The 20,274-nt window shown below is 41.0% G+C and overlaps 1 protein-coding gene across 1 annotated transcript in view; it reads right to left on the bottom strand.

Moving 5' to 3' along the window:
- LOC134343716 (collagen alpha-1(XXV) chain-like) overlaps positions 1 to 20,274 on the bottom strand; it is a 168,686-nt gene that overhangs the window by 44,509 nt on the left and 103,903 nt on the right. Inside the window, exons 20-26 of the mRNA XM_063042467.1 lie at positions 17,692 to 17,715; positions 17,256 to 17,300; positions 15,991 to 16,035; positions 15,806 to 15,877; positions 10,529 to 10,600; positions 6,743 to 6,793; positions 1,862 to 1,888 (exon numbers count right to left, since the gene is read on the bottom strand). Coding sequence (XP_062898537.1) covers positions 1,862 to 1,888; positions 6,743 to 6,793; positions 10,529 to 10,600; positions 15,806 to 15,877; positions 15,991 to 16,035; positions 17,256 to 17,300; positions 17,692 to 17,715 — 336 coding nt within the window. The remainder of the gene's footprint in view (positions 1 to 1,861; positions 1,889 to 6,742; positions 6,794 to 10,528; positions 10,601 to 15,805; positions 15,878 to 15,990; positions 16,036 to 17,255; positions 17,301 to 17,691; positions 17,716 to 20,274) is intronic.

The raw sequence follows: 20,274 nt of genomic DNA, 5'->3' as shown, positions 1-20,274 counted from the left end.
CAAGTTTGAAGAATCTTTGATTGGTATACTACAACGCTGTTGCAGATCATGGATCTGCCTGCAGAGATGGGATAGACAATGAAATAATAATGGAAGCGTCTATTAGACTGGCTGATAGATTAAGCCCTTGGAGTATAACCATAATCAGGCTATAACGTCGGCTGCCTATGGGACTTGTACAACAATTTTCTCAGACTTTACTGAGGAGCATTTTCTAAGACAGAGTTGATCTAGTTCTTGATAATACCACAATTCTCTTGCTTTGTGTATACTGGAGCAGGCATGGGGTTAAAGCAGCAGTCTCAATCAGAATCCCAGTTATGGAATGAAACAGGAAGTCCATTTGGTCCATTGTGACTGTTCAGCATTTTGAAAGAGAAGTTTGCATAGTCTCAATCAAATTAACTATATCCATCATTAGTCCAATTCCTCTTGGAACTATTATTGAATCTTTTCAGGCACTGATTCTAACTCACAATAACTTACTGCATTAAAAACTAACTCACCTCCTTCTGATTCTTTTGCCCACGATTTTAGGATCATGTTTTCCAGTTATCAAGCTTCCTGCTAGGGTTTCTTTTTATTTATTCTATTAAATCTCTCTACATAATTGCCAAAACCTGATTGGTTTAGAAATACATTAAGGTAGCACCTTAAAGGGATTTGTAACACAGTGATCAGGTCAATTATAGACTCAGACCCATAATCTACAGAAACTAAGAGGAGATCTGCACACTTGTGTATTACTGCAGAAAGAATCCTTGCTAACAAAGCATTAATATAAAATCAGGCAAAACCCATCGGAACAGTTCAGTTGTTCTACCATTTACAAAGGACATCATTTTTCGGAAAGGCTGTTCTGTGTGCTGATCTTGGTGAAATAACACATTGACAGATGCACAGAAATCTTCAGTAATACCTTTTGTGTGGTGCTCACTTTAAACCCATAAGTTCATCAGCTCTGGCAGTAACGTAAGTAGGAAAGCCTTTTGTTTTTAAGGGTTGATGTGCTGGAAGAACTGAAAACTGTGATGAAACACATTTCAATTTCCTATTTTGCATTCAGTGACAACAGGGAGCGAGCTCAGAGAAGGCTTATCGATGATGCATTGCAGAGTGCTCCCAGAATGAAGATGACGCAAGTGACTCTATACAACACTTGATTCGGATCCACACGATCTCGCTTCATTTAATGACAATGATGCCTGTTATACAGGGCTGAGGATTGTTTTATATCTTACATTGACAGCTATTCGCGGAACCACAATAAAGCTGAATAAGCTCTGTTTGATTATGTGGAGGATCATTACTGTTTTGTTCTCAGATTTAAGTAGGCTGTGGTTAACTGGATGCCAGGAGTGTGTAGTTAATCTTTTATCCCACCATGTAGGCCAATTGTATTGATAAGAGTCCAGGTATTCACAGGATGCAAATTTTGCCTGGCGCTGACATGATTTCGTAAAGTTTAAGGTCTGCTGAACCTCACAGAAATCTGCATCTCTGCATCACAGGAGTGAAATGTGTTGGCCTTGGTGCACAAACCCTCCTCCACTCCTCCTAAAGCAACAAAAGCTCTGATGATAGCTGATCTATTCAAATTAGAACCCTACCCTTGACCTTACATAATACTTCGGGTCATTCTTAACCAGGCTCTTATAAAACTTAGTGAAGTGTGTAAGGAAGCACTTGCTCTGCAGCCAGAACTTACAGGTTTAAAGACGCTATAACATTAAATCAACATTAATTAGTCAAATAAGTGACACATAGCATGCATGGCTAATTTTAACAAAGAGCATGGAGACAGATTTAAGACATTATTTGTCAGTTTACTAGATCTCCTTAGACTTTGTTGATGACTTACCTTGGGTCCTGGAAGACCATGTGGTCCCTGTAGGAACAGAAAGATGATGAATGGACATGAGTAAATATCTCACCGTGAGTTTGAACAATAACTCTCATGTACTGAGGCAACGAAGGCCAAGAAACTCAGCACCTTCAGGCCTTCCCAACACTGATCGCTACCTCCTTCAATACCATAACTGTTCTTTACTTCTTTTTATTTTTATTCAAATATGTATCCAATTGTCTCTTAACTATGTACATGGGAAAAACGAAGTCAAGGACAAATCTTAGGGTTTATAAACTTGCCGTTTGGAGTGACATCTTATACTTCCTAAGCCCGTTTACAACACCAGAGGCCCTCCCTAAAAATTGTATTTGTGGGCCTTGGAGGAGCAGGCTTGATTACAGCCAGTTGCACTAGGATTCTTGTCTGGGTCTAGCAGCTTGCTGGTTGCACCTGCAAATGGCTTCATGTTTCATGAAGTAGTGAATTAGAATAGTTAATAGAATGATAAGCTATCATTCTCTGTTAGCACATTCCCATTTGAGCAACCTATCTGAGGTGCAATCCAACTCTCCCAGACATGTGCCCTGTGAGTTAGACTCCCAGAAAGCCAAGTTCGTCTCATTTCTAAAAAATAATTTATACGAGCCACCCATTTCTTTCTTTCTTTTCTCCCACCAAGTAGAAATCAGAATCAGATATATTACCACTGACATGAAATGTGCATATACTTCTTGCAGCCTCAGTAAAGCAGTCACCGTAATTGAACACCACCCCAGACATTTTCTCTGCTCCCCTCTCCCACTCTCCCACTTGGCAGAAGATACAAAAGCCTGAAAGCACATCGCGCCAGGCCCGAGGGCAGCTTCTGTCCCACTCTTATCAGATTTCTGAATGGACTTCTCGTACGATAAGATAAGACTCTTGGCCTCACAATCTACCTCATCATGATCTTGCACTTCATTGTTTACCTGCACTGCACATTTTTGACGTGTTTACATTTTATTCTGCATTGTTATTGCTTTACCTTATTCTAACCTGTATAAACAGTAAGCAAGACAAGAAATTCACTGCACCTTGGTACATGTGACAATAATAAACCAGTATCAATATCAAAATCTGTTGTGTTCTGGCAGCAGCACAGTACAAACACATGAAATTACTATAAATTACAGAATATAGTGTCTGGGAATACAGGTTCGTAATTTATGAAAAGTGGCGCCATAGGTAAATGGGGTCATAAAGAGAGCTTTTGACACGTTGGCCTTCCTAAATCAAGGTATTGAGTACAAGAGTTGGGATGTTTGCTGGAATTGTATAAGACATTGGTGAGGCCCAATTTTGGAGTATTGTGTGCAGTTTTGGTCACCTACCTACAGGAAAGACGTAAATAAGATTAAAAGAGTACAGAGAAAATTTACATGACTGTTGCCAGGACTGGAGGATCTGAATTAAAGATCGAATGTAGAGGATTGAAAGGAGATTTGATAGAGGTATACAAAATGAGGAGGGGTATAGACAGGGTAAAAGGAAGCAAGCTTTTTCGACTGAGGTTGGGTGGGGCTACAACCAGAGGTCATGGGTTAAGATTGTAAGGTGAAAAGTTAGTGTGAAAAGAGCTGCCAGTATGTGGTGGTAACGATTTCGATTTCAACATTTAAGAGAAGTTTAGGTAGGTATATGGATGGGAGGGGTATGGAGAGCTCTGGTCCTGGTGAAGGTTGATTGGTGTAGGCAATTTGAATGGGTCAGCATGGACTAGATGGGCCATAGGGCCTGTTCATCTGCTGTAGTTTTCTATGCTTCCATGGCTCTACGATCCCTCTGGGAGGACTGATGTGTGTGTCCTGACGGCTAACTGCTCTACACCAGATCAAGCCTCTGTACCACCTAAAGATGACGTTTTTCCATTTTGTTAAAGTTCTCTGTGTCAGGGGCTTTCACTTTCAAGGGGTGTTACTTTTCACTGTTCTGTAATCGGCTGGATTTCCCACCTATCCACTTCACAAATCTGATTATATCCTTCCATTCATTGCTGCAATTCTTCTTGGAAATACCGCCTAATTTAATATCAGCAGCAGACAATCCACAATACTACACCTCTTTTACTGAAATCAATGTCAGTTACATCACAGAAATTAAGAGGTCCTTCCCCCAGATTCCTGGATTACACATCATAGAGATGCCATCGTTATTCCTGAGGATGACTTTCAATCTCTATTTTTGCTTCAATTTTCAGTTTCTTCCATACTATCTGCACTACTTTCATTGTAAACTACTTTTAAACCTTGTTGTGTGCTCTTGACACTACATTCCCTAGAAATAGTCATTAATTCATCATTTTACCCATGGTTGAACTGCATTTAATTCTTGCCCTACAGCTTGCATTCAAAACCTTGCACAATTAAGTGTGCTTTTGACCTGCCTTTAATTCTATCTAACTAATCTGAGTTAGATAAGTCTCCTATGTAGAAAACACAAACTGTTCAAAATCTCTCAAAACTAGACATGGGCTCGTGCTGCTGCGAAAAACAGCAAAATAGATCACATTCCTCATTGTAATCTGTGGAAATATCTGTGCTGAAGTCCATACAAAAATATTTTGTACACACAAGATTACAAACACTATGAATTCACAAGTAAGTTGTGAGATCGAGGAAAGCACTTCCGTTACCAAGGGCACCCACCATCCAGACCATGCTCTCTTCTCACTGCTGCCATCAGGAAGGTAGTAAAGGAGTCGTAGGTCTCACGCCACAAGGTTCAGGAACAGTTATTGTCCTGCAACTATCAGACTCTTATGAACCAGAGTGGATAACTTCACCCACCCCAACAATGAGCTGATTCCACAACTTATGGATTCACCTTAAGGATCCTACATTTGCAATACTCATCATTTATCTATTATTATTTTGGTTTTTCCCTTCTTTTTTTGTTTCTGCACAATATGATGTCTTTTGCACATTGCTTGTTTGTCCATCTTGCTGTGTGAAGTTTTCACTGATTCTGTTGTGCTTCTTTGTAATTACTGAAAATGCCCGCAAGAAAACAAATCTCAGGGTAGTATATAGTGCCATATATTACTTTGGTAATAAATTTATTTTGAACTTTGAACTCTGAGATTACTCCCCAACAGAGTTGTTGAATTTCAGTATTTATTTCTTTTATCTACTTTGAACTGAAAGGCCAGGCACCATGCTTCCAATGTATTCTAACCCACAACTTTCAATAAAACTTGTCCATTCAATATAGTATCTCAGAATGCAAAACTGTGCCTGATCCACTGTATGTCTTGCCATGGTTTAACTCCACAAAATGTAAAATTTCGTACTTGTCTAAGTTGGATTCCATCTGCCGTTCTCTTACCATTTCCCTGCTTGATGAATATGTTGTTGTTACCTTAGAAAAGCTCCTTCACTGTCCACTCATACCACTTTCATTCTCATCCAGATTATTAAGGTAAACAACAAACACCAGGAGCTCCAGAACCAATCCCAGTCCCTGCGGCACAGCATCCAACCTGGAAAAACAACCCTTCTCTACCATCAACCCAAACTTGTATCCAATTGGTTAGCTCATGGTGATTCTGACCTTTCTGACTAAACCACCATGCAAAGCCTTGTCAAGGGCTTGCTAATGTAGACAATATCTACTACCTTGTCCTTCATCAATCCTCTTGGTCATTTCTTCAAATTTGCGAGGTATGATATCCCACGAACAAAGCCACGCTGACTATCCTTAATCAGTCCTTGGTTTTCCAAAGATAAACAGATCTGGTCCCTCAGAATTCCTTCCAATAATGTTCCCACCACTGATATAAGGTTCACCAACCTGTAGTTCCATGGCTGCCCTTCTGAAATAGAGACACAGCCATCCTCCAGTCCTCTTTGACCTCACTTGTGGTTAATAAAGACGCAAAAATCTCTGCCAGAGTTTCACAATCTCCCCCCTTGCTTCCCATAACATCCTAGGTACACCTGGTCAAGCCCCAGGGATTCATCCAACTTTACATGTTTCAAGACCTCGATCACCTTTCTCGTTGTAATATTAGTATGCTCCGGAATAATCCTGCTTCCTCTCCTGAACTCACCGTTCTGAACCTTTGACCTGTCTCCAGACCAGGTCAGGGGTGAAGCTTGAATACATAAGTTTGACAGATGCTAAAATAGGTAGGCTATTACTATCTTGTCATGTTTCAATATAATGCAGCGTTGTGCATTTTCTTTGCAATTATACTCTGGAAAATGGACAATTTGAAAGGACAAATGTGTACGACAAAATCTGGGAATGACTTCTGTCCAGTCCAGGTAACACCTGTGATTTGCAAGCTTTACAAACATTGATGTGGTAATAGTAAGACTCTATTTAATCAAAGACGACTGCCCAGTAAAAGCTACAGAGGGTTGTAATCTCAGTCACCTCCCCACCCTTGAAGACATCTTTAAAAGTCAATGTCTCAAAAAGGCGGCATCCATCATCAAGGACCCCGTCCCCCAGGACACGCTCTCGTCTCATTACTGCCTACACGGAGGAGGTACAGGAGCCTGAAGACACACCACACACTCAATGCTTTAGGAACAGTTTCTTCCCCACTGCCATCAGATTTCTGAAACTGACAATGAACTCACAAACTACCTCACTATTTTTGATATTTGCATTACTTATTTAATATACCTAGCTATCTATCTATATATATCCTATTACAATTTATAGTATATTTTACGTGCTGATTTGTACTGCTGCCACAAATTTCACGACATATGTCAGTGATAATAGACCTGATTCTCATTCTGAGGCAAAGTTCACAGCTCTGAGAATAAACTCAGACGACATGCAGTTTTAAACACATCCCCAGGAATGGAATATGAGACTCTCAGAAGAGTACCTCTGACATACCATTGGACCTGGTGGGCCTTGTGAACCAGTGGCTCCTGGGGGTCCGACAATCTGCACAAACAGATAACGGATCAGCATGTCAATGAGAGCTCAAATCTGGCACGGCTAACTGCAACTTAGACAATGTAGGTTTTGTTATTATCTAGTAACAATATAAAAAAACACAACTTCCATTTACATGTCATTGAAAAGCAATAATAAAACTGCAGTTACTGGAAATCTGAAAATAAAACCAAAAAAACTGGAGATACTCAGCAAGTCAGGCAGCAACTGTGGATGGGAAAACAGTTAACGTTTCAGGCCAATGACCAGTGTCAGAACTTCCATCTGATGAAAGCTGATTGATCTTAAATGTCAACTACTTCTCTCTCTCTCTCTAGAGACCCACTGAGCATGTCCACCTTGTTCTGATTTTTAAAATTCCATTTATATAGTACTTCTTGCACAACAATATGTCCCAACATGCCTTACTGATTAGAAAATGCAACAGACAACTTACAGGGATATGCACAAGGGAACTAAAGATGCATTAAAAAGTATTTGAAGAGAAAGCAGGCTTTTGAAAGAGGACGAGAGAAGGTTACGTTCAGTGATCTTGGGAGGGAACTCATATGGCAGCTAATAAACAATTGATTACATTGATAGAGATAACAACATACCAATTGTGTTAGGACCAGAAATGTATGAACAGTTCATCCCTAATTTCTTTCTCCTGTGTTTTTATAAAGACCAGGATCTCAAATGCCTGTAAGCTGACCTATCTTTTACAACAAACTATGTCTATGGAACACCAACAGATCTCTCTGTTCCTGCATCCACTTTAGAATTATGCCCTGTTCTTTACATTACCACTTCTGATCTGTCAGAACCCCAGCTATATCCTTCCTTGCATTCCATAACATCTTAGGATAGATTTCATTCGGCTTTGGGGATCTGTGCACCTTACTGTGCATCAATAACTCTAGCCCTTCCTCTTTCCTGAGGCATACATGTTCTAGACTGGGAGCACACATTTCCCATAATCCTCCATCCTCCCCATCCTTCTTCCTGGTGAGTATTGACACAAAGTATCCATATGAGCAGCATATGTATTCCCTGGCTCCGTGCAAAGATTTCCCTTTTGGTCCCTGGAGGACCTACTCTTTCGCTAACTACCTGCTTGCTTCTGATAAATTGAGAAAAGGTTGTGGAATTCTCTTTAATTCTGATGGACAAGACCAGTCATGTCCCTTTTTTGCCCTCTGAAGATCTTATCTACATCCTCTATAAACCTCATCTTTTCCATCGTCATCATTATGTGCTATGTCATATGACGTAGGCGATCATAGTCTTTCCACGACCATGATTGTTCTTGGCAAATTTTTCTACAGGAATTGTTTGCCATTGCCTTCTTCTGGGCAGTGTCTTTACAAGATGGCTGACCCCAGCCATTATCAATACTCTTCAGAGATTGTCTGCCTGGCATCCGTAGTCACATAACCTGTGATATGCACCAGTTGCTCATATGACCATCCACCACCTGCTCCCATGGCTCCATGTGACCCTGATCGGTGGGAGGGAGCTAAGCAGGTGCTACACCTCAGGCCAGCAGAGGGAAGAAGCGCCTTTGGTAGAGACACATCTCCATCCTGCCACCCATCTATAAACCTCAAAGGACTCAACTGATAAAGAATTTTCAAAATCTGATATACTCTTCCTTCTTTTTCCTGCTCAAACCCTCAATTTCCTTTGTTAACTAAGCTTCCCAAATCTAACCATCTTTGTGTCTCATCCTTACTGACTCTGAATGGTTATTATTTTGTTTTTTTTAAACGCCTCCTGCCTATTGGGGTTTGTTTATTCTCTAGAATAAGGTTTAGAATTACAATGGAAAGGAATATTAACCATTCCAAGGTAAGGATAGTCCATTGGAAGAAAGCCTATTTCAAAAGGATGAGTACAGATCTGTCTCAGGTAAATTGGAATCAAAGTTTGGCAGGGAAAATTGTGACCAAAAAATGACTGGACTTTAAAGTAGAAACACAAGAGTCTTGTTGATCTCTTCGGAGTTCATCTACAACTTTGCTTGAGGAAATTAGAGCAATTATGCTTAGAGGGTATTTAGAGACATTTGGGAATAACATAATGAAAGAAGCAACTGTAAATGTGGAACCTAAGTTTTAAATATTCATAAAAGGGGAAATTTAATAAAAGAGGTACTCTCACCTCTTCCTTACGTAACCTCAGTAAGTTCTGTAACATTTGATTCCACCTATGTGAATATTCACTTCACTCAACTTTTATTTCCAAATGATATCCTGAGGATTTTATATGTGTAGCTGAAAGCAATCATTGAATCTTTCCTTGAGTTAAAAATCTCATAGTTTAGCAAATCTTAACCAATTGCCAACATAAACAGTGGCTGGGAGATGTAGTTATGCTAAATTGTTCACATTAAAATTGGTTGCTCTTCGTAAGTGTTGCCTTCAACTTAATTGAAGCATGAAACCGAACCAAGCCTTATTTTGCATCCAAGTCAATTTGCTGGTCAGATTTCAGCAAATTTACCTTGGAGGTTGGATTTAAGTTGTCATGTTTCTGCCAAAATCAACAAGGCACTGAATCCTGAGATTTAGATGTAATATTTAACACTATGTTTACTGACCTCTGTTGAGGCTTGTTCTTCAAAAATCAAAATAAACAAATTTTAATGTATTTTTTCACAGATTTTTTTTTCTTTACAAAGACCTTGATTTACTATAGTTTTATTGTATAAATCTGAGGAGGGTACGGATTTAAGATCTGCACAGTCATTCTCTTGGTTCCATAATCTTGGACGATTCTGAGGTAGACTTTGTGGCCTTTTAATCTGGAGACCACCCATGACCTGGCTATGTAATAATAACATTACTCCAAAGCTCTGCAGCATTCTTCACTGAGTATTCTGGACTTTAGTCTTCCCATCTTCTGGAATGCGGACTGGTATCTACCCAAATTAGATAAGATCAACTGAAAAACAAAAGTATGGCCTAATTTATATGCCACAAGAACAATTCGAATAGTTTTCAATGCAGTTTGGAAATCGGTAGAGCCTGTCACCTATCTATATACTATCAGTCGCTGATAATCTTTATCAAAAGGAGCTGATTTAACCAAACAGCATGAAGTCCAAAGAATGACTCCTTTAAAAAAAAGTAGTAACTTACCTGAGTGATAATATGGCATGAGTCAGAAAGGTTCAGGCAGATTTACAAACTGGAGCTGTATTCTGCTAACGTTAGGAATTGATATTGAAAATAAGGAGTAAATTGAAGAGCTAGAGTGTTATAAAGTATCTCATTTGCTGATTGTGCAATGGCAGCATTTGCACCTGCCTGTCATCGTAAAGTTCTTCAAAAGCTTCTTTCTCTTAGTTAGGGCCACAGCCTAAAGTAACTGTAATTATTAAACTGCAGACTATCACTTCGTATTGCTTAGAGATGATCTACGCCAACCTCACACTGGAAAGCAGAACCAATGCAGACAAAAAAACTCACACTAAATGGACTTTTCTGACCGCTGTACCAGTTTTCTTAATGTGCTTACTTTAATTACTCTATTCTCTAAGGATCCTGTTTTTCCTTCCTAAATTGTCAAGATATATGTGGTAAGAGTAGGAGTAATAATACCAAATTACTATTGAGTTGTAAACAGAATTCCACCTTTCTTGGTGTTAAAGTATCCTTCCTGACAATATGCAGTGGATCCCCAATCCGCTGATTTGCAACATGCTTTAAGGATTAGGATACCTAATTTTGGAGAACTTACTGAAGAGCCTTTTGGACCAGCCATCCCGTGATCTCCTTTCTCACCCTTTTCTCCCTTTTCTCCATTAATACCCTGCATGGACAAAAAGTACAGTGAAAACCAAAGAGAGAGTTAACCTGCATGGAATTAATGTGATCAGTGGTACACTCTATAATCAGCAATCAGATGTACTTTGTTGTTAGAAAACGTCTCCTTTTTGTGGATCGTACACAAAATCTTTAATGTTCACTTGGAGCGCTGAAAGAAGATGGTGTGACCAGCTTTTGGAGTTTCTCCTTGAAAGGACAGAATCTTCAACAATTAAACAGTTGGTCAGTATTACACAGAATTGTTAGTCCACAGTGAGTTCTCAATGGAGCTTGACTGTATGATCAAGGTTGAACAGAGTTTGGTTTAATTATAGAATATTCCTTGACTTTGTTATTTTAATTGGATTTTATTAAAGGAATGTCAGAATATTAAAGTTAGAAACATAATACTTAGGTTATACACAAATCCTCTAGCTTAGAATGGAATGGAATGGAATGAGTTTCAGAGTGGATTCACTGGAATGAATCCAGGGTTAGGGTTTAATTAGCTCTAATAAGAAACTATACGTTTGGCTTTGTCTCCAAAAATTGAGAAATTAAGGAACAATCTGACTGAACCAACAAAGAAGTGAAATGATAACAACATCACTCTCCTCAGCTCAAAAACACTGAAATATGGGGGGGTTGTATAACAATCAGAACTACACAGTTAACTTTAATTCATCCAACTATTTTTTGGTGATATGGTAGTCTTATGAAATTCTGTTTAGGCTGCATCTGGAGTATTGCAGTTAATTCCGGTTGCTCCATTATAGGAAGGGTGTGAGGAAGTGGTTTAGCGGGATGCTGCCTGGATTAGAGGGCATGTGATACAAGGAGAGCTTGAACAAAACTGGGTTCTCTTCTGGAGCAGTAGAAGCTGAGGAGGAACATGATGGAAGTTAATAAAATTGTGAGAGGCATAGACAGGGAGAATATCTGATATATTTTTTTTGGGCAGGATCCAAACATCTAATACATGAAGGCAACCCTTTAAGGTGAGAGGGGATAAGTTCATAGGAGGTGCATGGGACAAGATGTTTTGTTATACAGAAATAGTGTTTGGAACGCGGTGGTAGTGAAGGCACAGAGGACAGGGGCATTTGAGAGGCTGTTAGACAGGCACATGAGTGTGCAAAGATGGTGGAATATAGTCATTGTGTAGGCAGAAGGATTCGTTTAGTTAAATTAAATTGAATTTACTTAAATCTTACATCTGTCCCACAACATGAGGGAGTAAACATGTTAGTGTTATGACTCTGTTGCAATGTACAGACATGTGAATTTAAAAGTCTAATGGCTTGTAGAAAGAAGCTGTTCTGTAGCCTGTTGGTCCTGGCTTTAATGCTGTGGTACCATTTGCCAGATGGAAGCAGATGAAACAGTTTATTATGGGGTGACTGGTGTCCCCGAAGATCTTCCAGGCTTTCTCTCTGCACCTGCTGCTGTAAATGTGTTCAATGGAGGGAGGTTCACATCCACAGATGCGCTGGGCTGTCCGTACCACTCTCTGCAGTGCCCAGCGATCAAGGTTGGTGCAGTCCCCGTACCAGGCAGTGATACAGTCAGTCAGGATGCTCTCACTGCTGCCCCTGTAGAAGGTGTTGAGGATTTGGGGGCTCATGCCGAACTTCTTCAGTCGCCTGAGGTGGAAGAGACGCTGGTGTGTTTTTGTTTGCACACAACCAGTGTATACAGTCCAGGTTAGATCATTGGTGATGTGTGTACTGAGCAACTTGAAGCCTCTCACCCTCTCAACTGCAATCACACTGATGTTGATCAGGCCGAGCCTGTCTCCTTTCCTCCTGTAATCTACAATCAGCTCTTTTGTTTCTTGGACATTGAGGGAGAGATTATTATCCTGGCACCACTGTATCCGAGTGTTAACCTCTCCTCTGTAGGCTGTCGCATTGCCGCTAGAAATAAGACCAATCAAAGTTGTGTCATCTTTAAATCTGATCATCAGATTGGAGATGTGTGTGGCAGTACAGTCATGGGTGTAAAGGGAGTAGAGAAGGGGACTCAGGACACAACCCTGGGGGCACCTGTGTTGAGGGTCAGAGGGGAAGAGGTGAGGGAGCCCACTCTTACCACCTGCCAGCAATCTGACAGGAAGTCCAGGATCCAGCTGCACAAGGCAGGGTGAAGGCCGAGGTCTCTGAGCTTCCTGTCAAGTCCGGAGGGAATTATGGTGTTGAATGCTGAACTGTGGTCCAGGAACAACATTCCAATGTATGCATCCCTCTTCTCCAGGTGAGTGAGGACGATGTGTAGTTCTGTGGCTATGGCGTCATTGGTAGACCGGTTCCAACAGTAGGCGAATTGTAGGGGGTCCTGTGTGGGTGGTAGCACACAGCAGATGTAGTCTTTAACCAGCTTCTCAAAGCACTTGCTTATAATTGAGGTGAGTGTGACAGGGAGCCAGTCGTTCAGACATGCTACCTTGGTTTTCTTAGGTACAGGGACAATGATGGACGATTTGAAACAGGAAGGCACTACACACTGGGAGAGGGAGAGATTGAAAATGTCCGTAAACACACCAGCCAGCTGTTCAGCACACACTTTGAGGACCCGCCCGGGATGCTGGTCCGGCCTTCTACCTTGCGGCTGTTCAAGTTCAAACATCATTCAACCATACATAAATACCCATGAATACAGCCACATGAAACAGTGATACTCCAGGTTCAAGGTTCAAACCACAGTACCAATAGTCACACACAGCACACGGCTCATATAGCACATATATGATAGCAGTAAACATACAGTCATGCAAAATATATAATGTAGCCCAAGTCCCTAAGTGACATATCCCATAGATTAATGGAGCAGAAATGTTGGCAAGAACAAGCCTTCAGCAGTCCACAGAAGAATACATGCATGCACACAGGTGATCCAGCTTGTCTTTCATCGAGCAAACGTTGGAGTGCAGCACCAATGGGAGGGCCTGCCCCAATCCAGCATGGACACTGTGCCACACCGTCTCCAGCAAATCTTCTCCTGACGGCTGCACTGGTGACACTGCGGCACGAGGTCTAGACCTCGCTACAACTAAGGCCACAAAGCCCCCCCCCCCCGCCACCGTTGGTCTCGCCCATAAACCAGTGAACCAGACTTGGTGTGGACTAATGTCCGATAGGATCTTGTGATCACAAGAGAAACATCCAAAACAATCACTGGCTGTTAGACTGCACACCGTCTTCGTGCACCGACTCCGATGTCTCTCTGTAGCAGGCAGCGAGGTGGTCCGCACCAAGTCCAGCACCTTCATTAAGGCCCTGCAATGTCAGCTGGTCTGCAAGGTCAAATCTCATGGAATCTGGGGGAGCCAACCAGGCAGATTAAAAATTTGCTCAGAATTGGCTCAAAGATAAGAAGCAGAGGGTGATGTTTGACGCTGTTTCTCAGAATGGAGGCCAAAGACTGTTGGCGTGCCATGGGATTGGATGTGAATGCAGCAGGCCTGGTCTGTAAGTTTGTGGATGACATAACATGACGCATTTTGGGGAGTCAAACTGGTGCAGGACTTATACCATGAATGGTCAAGTGAAAGGGGGCCAAACAGGCAACTGTTCTTACACAGAGAATGATGAGCAAAATGGAATCATCTGCTAGAGGAAGAGGTTGAAGCAGATACCACACATCCCCCACCCTGCAAAAACTCATTTCAGGGAGGTAGCACCACCACCCCTGCACCCCGCAACCCCATATCTCCCCCCAGTCCACCTCCAAGGGTGTATGTATACAGGACATTTGATTATGAAAGACCACAACAATTTATTTGATCATGTATTGAAACTATTTACACACACACATACACATATATATATATATATTCTTTGTTGAGTATTTTGTTGGCAGTCTCAATGCTAATAGCTAAATGCTAATGCAAATAGCTTTTCTACTTCTTTTGCAAACTTTCCTTGGACTGTGATGTAGCTTGCTTGGTGGATTTGAGCATTTTGCTGGAAGTCTCAACTTCATAAAATATGTACTTATATTATCATGGAGTTGTTTTTTTTATTCTATTACAACTTTAAGCAAGTCTACAGGGAGTTTGGCCTCATCACGTTGGACATCATTAGAGTAGCTCCTTAGCAGCTAGCCAGCTAGTTTAAATAATGTTAGCTTTGCAATTAAACAATTGACACCTGTTAAACTCACCTCAACATGTCTTTTACAGTCATTTAACCCACCATGGGCAATAGAAAAGTCACTGTTGCAAACAGTGCAGCGAGCAACACTGTCATTATTTTTGACCCCTATTAGGCAGGGGTACACCTTAGTGTAGTCTGGGGTGAAGTACGTTTTATATTTAAGCAACACACATCAAACTTTGATGTGTGTTGCTTGAATTTCCAGCATCTGCAGAATTCCTGTTGTTTACGTTTTATATTTTCTTTTTTTGGAACTCTCTGTCATGGCGCTGCAGGACACTAAACTGAACTGATGGACAATGAAAGAGAGAGGTTAACTGTAAAGCCCACTCTCAACACGCTGGAGGAACTCAGCAGCTCGGGCAGCAGCCGTGGGAACGTTGACTGATCGTTTCCACAGATGCTGCCCGACCTGCTGAGTTCCTCCAGTGTGTTGTGTGTGTTGCTTTGACCCCAGCATCTGCAGAGTACTTTGTGTTTATGACTGTAAAGCCCGCCCACAGAGAAAACTGATAGGTCTACTTAGCACAAAGAGAGATCAACCAGGATGCTCTCTCTGTCACTCTCTCGCTATGTCTGTCACTCGCTCTCTCTCGCTCTCTCTCTCTCTCTCTCGCTCTCTCTCCCCCCCCCCCTCGCTTGCTCAAAAAAATCGATTTCCGGGATATTGTATATAATTTGCGGGTGTCAGGGAGTCCTGCTTGTAGTGTGGAGAGGGGTAGAGAGAAAAGGAAGGATATCCTGTTATCAGCAGTTACATTAAGATGACTGTAACTTCTCGAAATCAAGTAAGGTTTTCATGACAGAGAAAAGTTTTCTGTGTTTTTTTTTAACTAAAAAATCCCTGTTCAGGACTTCTGCTCAATTGACAGTCACTCAATTATTGGTGCTTTGTAAACGTAGAGATTCTAGTTCTAGAGTAAGGCTTCAGCTTCACGCAATGCATTTGCCACCTGCAGTACCTGGGTGCTAATACAATTCCTTATCAGCTGAGAGTACATGAACTACTTGCAAAATTCCTTCTGGACATGGTTGCCTGAACTGAGAGCACTTACAGATAATCCAGGAAAGCCCATGCTTCCTTTATCTCCTGGAGCACCAATGTCGCCTTTGGAGCCTTTGGGGCCCTGGAAGTAAACACAAGTATAGGGAGAAGGTACAACTTATTACATTCTTAAGAGACATATTACAAGTATTGAAAAATATTTAAGAACCATTAAGCCAAAGGTAATTACAGTACCTGTATTCCTGAGGCTCCAGGTGAACCAGGGTTCCCCATGTCTCCCTGTGATGTAAGAGTAAAAGGAAGGCAAAACTCTGGTCAATCACTATTTAGTCCTTATGTTGAGGAAAATCCACACACACTCTTATTCCCTCAAACCACTACTAAATATATTTTGTGCCATGTGTGAATTGGCTGCAGAGGCATCATAATGCAGAATCAGAGGCTAGTGTTCGGAAACTGAATTTAGTCCAATCTAACATTACTATGTTATGGTGGGTTCAGTGTTCTAGTGGAGATTGTGAGTTCATAGTCCTATCTACCAGAACAGGTTGTTAGAGTGAATACATTTGTTTCCATTAAAGAGAATAGCTTGTTCTACGAACTCAACTAAATCAAGGATAATCCACTACTCCTGTGGCTTGGCCTGGATGTGAAATCAGTCACACACAATGCAATAGACAATAAATAGAATAATTACTGACATACTTGGGGAAAACCAGTGCAGTTTAAATGACCATATTTTTCTTCCTAAAGTATTGGCACCTCTGCGTAAACGTTACTTTCAAACCCTCCTACTATGGTGGCGATGTTTCATCAGCTTCAAGTCAGAATAATTCCTTATCATTGTATTATTGATTTTGGGCTCAGTATTGTAACAATGGCCACTCTTGGGATGAGCTTTACTGGTCCTTAAAATATTGGAATCAAATTATTGGAATGTTTTATTATTGATGAAAAATGCAAATGCTACAAAAATGTGGAAATCTTTTGTCTGCATTCAGTAGGACATGTTTCATTGTACGATAGACCTCAAGGCAGTTTTAATTATGCTTCCCTTCCGATTATGAATATACCTTACTCCTTCATTTGCTAGCTGATCTCCTGTTCATCAGAATTTTTCTTTTTTTTTGTTTTAAATGTTTAATATCAAAATATTCAAATCATAGGACTTATCTGGAACAAAAAGTCATTTAAACTGTGAGGCACATGATCATAGAGGCACTGTGCAAGGTGCATTCAATCCTTCAAATATTTTAATGGAACTTTTCAATGTCCTGACCAACTTGCACAGACATAGTGGGCAATGCCTCTGCTGTACAATTCTCACACTGGCATGTTTAAATAAACATTTGCTTTCTGCTAAAATGATGCTATTGTCAGGATGAAACATTTTTTTCTCTGACTATTGATTCTGATTACATCACTAAAATGAGACTGTCCCCAGTTTCTATTGAGAAGCCTCTCCCTCAATCATGGAAATGTACAAAGGAAATTCCTACCTTTGGTCCTGGCATTCCTGGAGATCCTTGAGGCCCTGGTGGACCCTGATGACCCAGAACAAAAGAATTACTTTTGCACAGAAAGAATTGGAATATTTTTACACTGGCACCCTTGTAAAGATCGTGCAACTTCCTATTATTCAATCAAAAATGAAAGCAAAACAGGACAAAACTGATTTGTTGGATACAGGTTCAAAATGTTTATGGTAAAGGTCATTAAAGTGCTAATGAAAATTTGAGCAAAAAACACTCCACTAATATTAACTATAAGAAGCTTAAATTAATGGCTGGTTATGTATCTTCTTTGCTGCACAATGTATTAACATTACCATGAATCCAACTTTCAGCAAGTCAGACAATGAACTACAACAGCCTGAATCCACAGCCACAAGCCACAACAGCTCATGCAGTAACTTTTAGGAACCCAGCAAATTACCGTGACAGTTAAGGTGGTGATCCTCTGTTTGAACGCCAAAATTAAAGAAAAAGAAATGTAAGAGCAGCCACATAAAGGAGTTTACAGACGTATTCTGCAACTTATTGCAAAGATATTATTGTTGCATTTTCTCTGTCACCTGAGTAGTGAGTTGATGGCCTCCATTACAGGAAATGTCTAACTCTATTCAAGTCAATGGAAACAGAAGTTGTATGTTTTCTGCAACAGATGGACAGTCCACTCTTCTGCACATCCAGTGAAAGTGAGTGTAATCACCTTTCTGTCCTGACAATACAATCTCAATGGATCGGAATGGTGAAAGACATCATTATATTTCAACCCCACTCTGACCTTTTACTTTTTCTCACATGCCTATTTCTTCCCCCAGGTCCCTTCCTCCTTTCCTTTCTCCTACGGCCTACTATTCTCTCCTAAAATATTCTTCAGTTCTTGACCTTTCCCACCCACCTGGCTTCACCTATCACCTTCTAGCTATCCTCCTCCTCCTGCCTCCACCTTTTTATTCTGGCATCTTCCCCCTTCCCTCTCAGTCCTGAAGAAGGGTCTCGGCCTGAAACATCGACTGCTTATTCTTTTCCATAGATGCCGCCTGGCCGACTGAGTTCCTCCAGCACTTTGCGTGAGTTGCTTTGAACTTCCACCATCTGCAGACTTTCGCGAATTTGTGATTACAATTTTTTGTTCAATACTTCACCACAATCTTGAATTTTACCATTGAACATCATTACCGAGGATAAGCTATACCCATACACTGTGGGCTAAACTCTCATTATGATGGAGTAGCCCACACAGATAGACACAGGGCTTTAACCTTGTCACAGTACCTACACGTGAAAACACATTGTAACACAGATAGACAGAGGGCTTTAACCTTGTCACAGTACCTACACGTGAAAACACATTGTAACACCTTTAAGTGCCCTAGGAATGTCTGTAATAACTTCACTGTAAAATATTGTTTGGTTAATATGAGGCTTTGATAATCTTTCAATGTTCTAGGCAATCTATAAAGGACTGAATTGCCTTAATAGCATATTTGGTGCCAATATCTATGGCTAGGGTTCAAGGTCAATGGAAAACAAAGTAAAGTCTGTGATCACACACAACTCTTCTTCATTAAATGTGATTATATGGAGAGTAAAACAGACCAATATAGAAGATCTGCTCCATATAATGACGTGAATAAAGAAGTTGAACACCATAGTTTCATGATCCCAATCTAATATTTATGCTCTGAGTTCAGTTTGCCTCTAAAGATAATTTATCTAATAAATGCTTTAGAGACATTGAGAAAAAAAAGAAATGTCTGAGAGCAAAGAAACAAACAGAAGTGCCAGAAATAAATTGAGATCCAAGATGAGATGGAAGGGTTGATGTTCAACCCCTCATCACTGTCGCGAGTGGTGCCTGCTTCAGAACGCGAGTTCAGAGTGATGTGCAGCTTTGGCCATCGTTTGTCCCGGTTGGGAGTGAGAGTCGGAGTGTTGTGCAAGTAGAAAGACATCTTGTGCAGACGACAGTGTTAACTGGTAAAACTTGACAATCAGTCACCTCTGTAAGAGGAGCAATCCCATTGATTCATCAGTTTGTATCAGATGTGGACCAACAGCATAAAACAGCCTATAATTTCTTGCCAATTGGGTTAAAACCGATAACTCATCAAAGACTTTGTGAAGACTGCAGGCGTGGGGAGCGAAAATGTCACACTGATGCAGGAGGGAGTACTGTTTAGATTGTGGTTGAAAGGAAAATTCCTCGAAGTCCCTTGACCTGGCAGAAGCATCTTGATTGGTTGTGGGGTGACACACTAACGACAGACTTAATCACAGGCCTGCTGCTACAACAGTGAATAACCCCTGGGACCAATAGAACGAGCACTGCTGAAGGAATTAACTCTGAATACTGTGTGGCTGCAAAAGAAATCAGAGGGGGTTGGGGATGGGTAGGTATGGAGGGGGTCTGATCAGTTGATATTGATGATTACTTTAAGGGAAGTGGAATAATAGATGGCTGGTTGGGAGTAGTAGCTTGGAATCGACATCATGGGGCAACCTCTGGAAAACTGGTATAGCTGTAACTTAAAGTGGCCTTCCTGAGTTGGGTCCCCAGTGCTGACAATAGACAATAGGTGCAGGAGTAGGCCATTTGGCCCTTCGAGCCAGCTCTGCCATTCACTGTGATCATGACTGATCATCCATAATCAGTACCCAGTTCCTGCCTTATCCCCATAACCTTTGATTCCACTATCTTTAAGAGCTCTATCCATCTCTTTCTTGAAAACATCCAGAGACTTGTGCTCCACTGCCTTCTGGGGCAGAGCATTCCATATATCCACCACTCTCTGGGTGAAAAAGTTTTTCCTCAGCTCCGTTCTAAATGGCCTACCCCTTATTCTTAAACTGTGGCCTCTGGTTCTGGATTCACCCATCAGAGGGAACATGCTTCCTGCCTCCAGCGTGTCCAATCCCTTAATAATCTTATATGTTTCAATCAGATTCCCTCTCATCCTTCTAAATTCCAGTGTATACAAGCCCAGTCGTTCCAATCTTTCAACATATGACA

Source organism: Mobula hypostoma, chromosome 3 (assembly GCF_963921235.1).
Source record: "Mobula hypostoma chromosome 3, sMobHyp1.1, whole genome shotgun sequence".
Taxonomy (NCBI): Eukaryota; Metazoa; Chordata; class Chondrichthyes; order Myliobatiformes; family Myliobatidae; genus Mobula; species Mobula hypostoma.
Note: the sequence above shows the minus strand (reverse complement) of the source record. Positions and strands in the feature narration are given on the sequence as shown.